A 6000-nucleotide genomic window follows, 5' to 3' on the forward strand; every position below is an offset into this window, starting at 1 on the left:
TGAAAGTCCTGTGTTTTGGGACCCATCCAACCCCCCAACCTGACTCCCTAAGTGGAGATTCGCCGTCTTATATTAAGTCCCCTGTTTCTAATACGAGGACTACACATACACTTACAGTATATTGTTTTCTCCTGTAATAAATATGTGAAATACACACAAAGCATATACATGAAAAACACACATTACAGTGCATTACTTTTCGTTGTTGTATGTAAGAAAAGTGCATGAGAACAGCTCGGTTTGGTAGATAGGCATTCAAAGTTTGAAAAAATATATAAAAAAAAAAAAAACAATGCAGCAAATGAGAACTGGCACACAGGGAAAAATAGATTCAGACGAGACTGGGCTGGATTTTAGTTTTAGTTTTCCATTTCTTACATGTACAGACAGGGAAAAATGTGCAGCGTAAACATTTCAGTCCACGTTGGACTTTCTTCAGCACGCTGCACATTCAAACTCCAAACTGAGGTCTGAAGCTCTTTTTTATCCTCCATTGCCTCAATAGACTTTTTTCGCTGACTACAGCACCAGAGAAGAAGAAAAAAGACACAAACAAACAAAAAGTTTTTAAGGCATACCTCCACCCTCGTGAACACCTAAATGATTTTGACGAAGTTTGGGCTGCCAGGTTGTGAAAAATCCCTATTATGTGTTGGATTGTTTACCACTAACCTGTGTGTTACCTGTAATCTGAGGTCACATGAGCACCTTTCACACATCCACTGCAAACCTGAAAGTATCTCGATGTTACCTGGCGAGACTGTACATGAGAACGCAAATGTTCTGTTCAGTCAAACAGAGTTTACCCTCCAAGCTCCCAAGATCGTTTGACCTCTGAGTGAGCCCATGTGTGAACACAGCCTGCTCATTCTCTGAAGCATTAGCTGTGAATGAGGGGCGTGTTGATGACATTTATAACATGCTTTGGCCACTCATCATTCATCATCACGCATCTTCAACCGCTTATCCGAGGTCGGGTCGCGGGGGCAGCAGCTCTAGCAGGGGACCCCAAACTTCCCTTTCCCAGGCCACATTAACCAGCTTTAACTGGGGGATCCCGAGGCGTTCCCAGGCCAGTGTGGAGATATAATCTCTCCACCTGGTCCTGGGTCTTCCCCGAGGCCTCCTCCCAGCTGGACGTGCCTGGAACACCTCCCCAGGGAGGCGCCCAGGGGCATCCTTACTAGATGCCCAAACCACCTCAACTGGCTCCTTTCAACGCAAAGGAGCAGCGGCTCTACTCCGAGTTCCTCACGGATGGAGACTCCTGCCACCCTCCTGACAAAACCCACTTCGGCCGCTTGTACCCGCGACCTCGTTCTTTCGGTCACGACCCAGCTTCCATGACCATAGGTAAGGGTAGGAACGAAGATTGACCGGTAGATCGATCGCTGGGGCCAACAGCGGACCAAAACAAACCTCCTCAAATGGCGAATAAGAAGCGTATTTCATAGAAAGAAAGCAACGAAACTGATGGAAGAGATTTGTGAACCTTTATCAGTAAGAACCGACAACAAACTCATGAGACAAATCCTAAGGACAGCAAGAGACTTGGTTGTTCATGACCAAATTAGGACCGGGGTCTGTTGACGCATCATAACCCAATCATGTCCTCCCTTCTGCCGCTCTACCCGGCACCCTGCCTTCATCTAAACCAAACAGAGTAATTTCCAGTAAACGAGAACACATCTGACACAGAGAAGCTCCTGTTGTGTGCTGCATGTGTGAAAAAAGAAACTGACTTATACCTAGACTTCCTTAGTTTCGATCCCTGTCTTTCTAATACATTCTCCTCTCGTCTCTGTGCCGCAGGACGAGTTCCCGGTTCCAGACGAGTTCCCAGTGGTTGACGAATTCCCATCAGTGTTAAAGTGGAGGAGGAAACCCTCAGTGGTTTCTGTGTCGTCCTCCCTTCCTGACCTCCTGGGGAACTCCACCAGCAGCCTGAGCGCCGCAGACACATCCTTCAAATCAGAACAGCCGCTGGAAGGTGATAAAACTGTTCATATAATGATGGTGCAGGGTCATTATTATCTTATTACAGTTTACCGAAAGCTGTTGGCATGGCTTATCAGTGTCTATTATGGGAAGTGTCCACATCACTAGTGTCAATATCAAAGTATTGATACTTTTGACAACCTGTGTTTTGCTTGTGGTCCTGAAATCTGTGGCATCGTGATCGTACAACTATAGATATTCCAACAAACATACTACATTGAGTGGTAAGAAAACTTCAGCGTGAGCTATTTTAGAGTTAAATCAGTTGTTATTTGATGATACATTTAGTTGTCAACGCTGTGGATATCAGCGCTATAATCAGACTCTAATCAATAGACGATTTGCAGAGAAATCAGCCTGTGCCTGCGGGCATTTTTGTTATTGTCCAGCTAAATATAATCGCTTAATTCACTTTGAAAAAGAAAAAAAGATGACCAAAGATGATGTAGCCTATACACATTTCTATTTCTTATTTACAGTAAAGACTGAAAATAAGTAAAAAACTTCTCACCCTATCTCTAAGGGAGACTCCAGCCACCCTCCTGAGAAAACCCATTTCGGCCGCTTGTACCCGCGACCTCGTTCTGTCGGTCACGACCCAGCTTTCATGACCATAGGTGAGGGTAGGAACCAAGATTGACCGGTAGATCGAGAGCTGTGGCCAACAGCAGACCAAAACAGTAAAGACTGAAAAGAAGCAACAAGGGCAGAAACGAAAGAATTCAACTTTAGGAAAGGGAAGATTATTTTGAAAATCTCAGTATTGTTTGCCTCTCTGATTGGTCAAGGTGAAGTATTCCACAGTAGTGGAGCATGAAGTAAAATGCTTTGCTTGCAATAGATTGCTTATTAATCTTAAGTAATGATGTGTGAATCCATAAAAGTTTTTATGGCTTTATAAGTAACAGTTTGTAGTCCGACCACGATGAAAGGGCGAGTCAGTGAACTGAGGGCAGAATCGACGTAATGTCACTTGTAATGTAACTTCCATGATTGGATAACAGTGTGAATGTTGTCACGTTGTGTTTGTATGGTAGGTAAAGAGTTGAGCTGTGTGGATGCAGATGTTTGTGTGTCAAAGAGTGACGTAAAGAGAGTACCGTAACTGCTTTTGGATGGCAACATCTCTCTTACGCAACAACGCATTAGGCTCCAAATGGAGATTAAATTGTGGGGGGTTGTATTAAAAAGCTTTGGGCGGATGCAGATTAAGGCGAGATTATAACAAACAATGTCCGCTGTTAAAGTTGTCTGAGGACAGTTGAAGGATGACAGATCATTTCTAACCTAACTAACCTTCATTAATGGTGTTTTCTATTACATGGTGGATGTTTGATCAACGTTATCATTATCATAGGGCTGAGGGCCGAAATGGCCGAAATCTTCCACCCAATATAGGTCATTTCATATCTCGATATAGCATAATTTCTGGTAATTCATTAAATAAATACTGTATATGTGGGAATTCAAACTTGACAAATGAAAAGTACTGAGCAGTTTGTCCTTTTCTTAAGAACTTTTGTGCGAAATAAACGTAACATGCAAGAATCTGAATGTAAAGTGTCGCCCAAATGATTTAGATATTGTCGTAATGCAGTTCTGCCTCCGGGTTTTTGACATCACAGTATAAACTATATAGAAAATGATATATTTATGATGGACATTTTTATATTGTTCTGATTATGCATATCTTACTCCTTGTTTCGGCGCTACAATATTAATTCCATTGAAAAATGCACGGAAATGGAAATTTAGAGACTAGTTTTCTTGTCATGGAAACACCTGGAACTTGATTAAAATCCCCAAATATCCTGGAAATAATCTTTGTTATCCTGGAAATTATTAGTTTTATTGTAGCCCCTAACTCAGGTTGACTATTTAAACATAGGTGCGTTTTGTTTTTAGGATAAGCTGCAAGGTGTGGCACTTTTTTTTACCAGATTAGAAACCATGAGCGGACCAGAACGAGCTTGCGGTACCTTTTAGGCATCAAGTCCATATTTTACGGAGACCTGAGGGGGTTAAATGTGTCAATACTAGGCCTACCAGTTAATTATATGATCGTTCATGAGCAGGTGCTGTTCTGTAATTTCAAGAAATGTCCTGGAAAATTATTTCTTAAAAAGAGTGTTTATGTATTCTTCCTCTGGGGAGGAACCTTAACGTGTTTTCTGGTTTGTTAGGTTTGAAAATGTAAATAACCTAATAAGTGACATAAAAATGCAACACTTGTTTTTACTATTTGAGAATGTGATAAGATAGTAACACCAAGAGCCACTAAACTTCTTCACATTGTTAATTAACCTTATAAAGACACAACCTTATTTTTAGTGATGTTTAACAGCTCACAGTGTTAATTTCAGAACAAAACTTTGATTTAATTAATATTGTGATGATTTTCTAGATCCAAAGTGTGTATTGTCGAACCATTACACTAACAGGTGGACCAGCAACAACTGTTAAAAGCCAAGTTATGTTAATGGTTTGGTGTGTGTGTCTCTGTGTGTGTGTGTGTGTGTGTGTGCGTGCGTGTGTGTGCGTGTGTTACAGAGCGAGCTCTGCAAACAGACAGAGGTCTTTTATCAGAGCCACTGGCAGAGCTGGGCCAGATGGAGTACCAGCTGCTCAAGTTCTTCACCCTGCTGTGAGTATACAGAGTGACACAGACACCAACAACACCACCTTCACCTCTTCCAACAGCTGACTCACGACTACACACGCACACACACACACACACACACACACACACACACACACACACACACACACACAACCACACACACACACACACACACACACACACGCACACACACACACACACACGCACACACACAACCGCACGCACACACAGACTGTGAACATTAACAGGGAGATATAAATAGCGGGCGACTCACTCAGGCAAACTGAAACCCCGGGATCAAAGCTATTAAAGCACTTTTTAGTTTGTATTTTTCCACAGAGATGTCGCCTCTTATGAGTCTTAACTTTATTAAAATTCATCAATGCGTCAAATAATTTGTCTTCATGCTTGCTTTACTTCACCTGCCCTCGAGCATAGCACGCTGACACTGATCAGGGACACTGTCCTTCACCCAGAGGGCGTGAAGCCGCTCTGCTTTAGTGTCCTTGAGGGAGCAATTAAGCCCTCTCTGCTGCTGAAGGTTTGTTCACAGTGACCTCTGACCCCAGATATTCTCGTATATCACAGATTACAAAACTCTCTATATTCATGCTTCGATTAGAAACTACAACGCACACAATAAAGCCAAACATTAGTAACACGTGAGTGAATTAGAGGATAAATAAGTGTCGGACCTGCATTATGTATTTTCAGAGTTATCATTGTTACATTACATTCATTTAGCTGCAACTACGTGAAAAATCAAAGGGACAAAAACTGCTTCAAGTGCTACAGTTTGCTACAGGTGTGGTGTTTATACAGTGCAGGGTTATTTTCTATAATCAGTCTTTAAACTGTATTAACAATCAAAAGTCATTTAAAATCAATCAAATAATTTAAGCTTAATATTCTTTGCTTTTTTTTTACTGCACAGAAACGACTGGAAACCTTCTTAGGAAGAAGACACATTTGAAACTTTCAAACTCTACATTGTACCTTGTAAAATGTTCATCTGTAAAATAAGTTAAACCATGACTTGTAAAAGGTGTAAAAGCACCGCTGTGGTCCTTAAAGGCAGGTTTAAACTGCGTTGTTCGAGGGCAGTGAAGGTGCTGTGATGTGTTTACAGGAAGTCAAAGGTCGCCTCCCAGTGTTCATTAGAAGACATTACAGCTCTCGTCCTCCCCATCAACAGAGGCTCTGGTGCCGTGACCATCCCAAAAACTTTTTGCTGTTATCGAACTAATCCTTGTGTCTCCTCCTCTTTCGTCAGTATTATTCTCCTCATCCTGTCATCGTGCTACCTGGCCTTTCGTGTGTGCAGTCTGGAGCAGCAGCTGTCCTTCCTCAGTAACCCAAATCTGCCCCTGAGAGAGAGGTAA

General features: G+C 42.0%; 1 protein-coding gene across 1 annotated transcript in view; it reads left to right on the forward strand.

Moving 5' to 3' along the window:
• Nucleotides 1-6000, forward strand: part of gramd2aa (GRAM domain containing 2Aa) — a gene marked incomplete at its 3' end in the record, with an annotated part of 36000 nt that extends 30000 nt beyond the window's left edge. Inside the window, exons 9-11 of the mRNA XM_083927537.1 lie at nt 1813-1990; nt 4549-4642; nt 5892-6000. Of these exons, the coding sequence (XP_083783663.1) occupies nt 1813-1990; nt 4549-4642; nt 5892-6000 (381 nt within the window). The remainder of the gene's footprint in view (nt 1-1812; nt 1991-4548; nt 4643-5891) is intronic.

Source organism: Echiichthys vipera (genome assembly GCF_963691815.1).
Source record: "Echiichthys vipera genome assembly, chromosome: 1".
NCBI lineage: Eukaryota > Metazoa > Chordata > Actinopteri > Perciformes > Trachinidae > Echiichthys > Echiichthys vipera.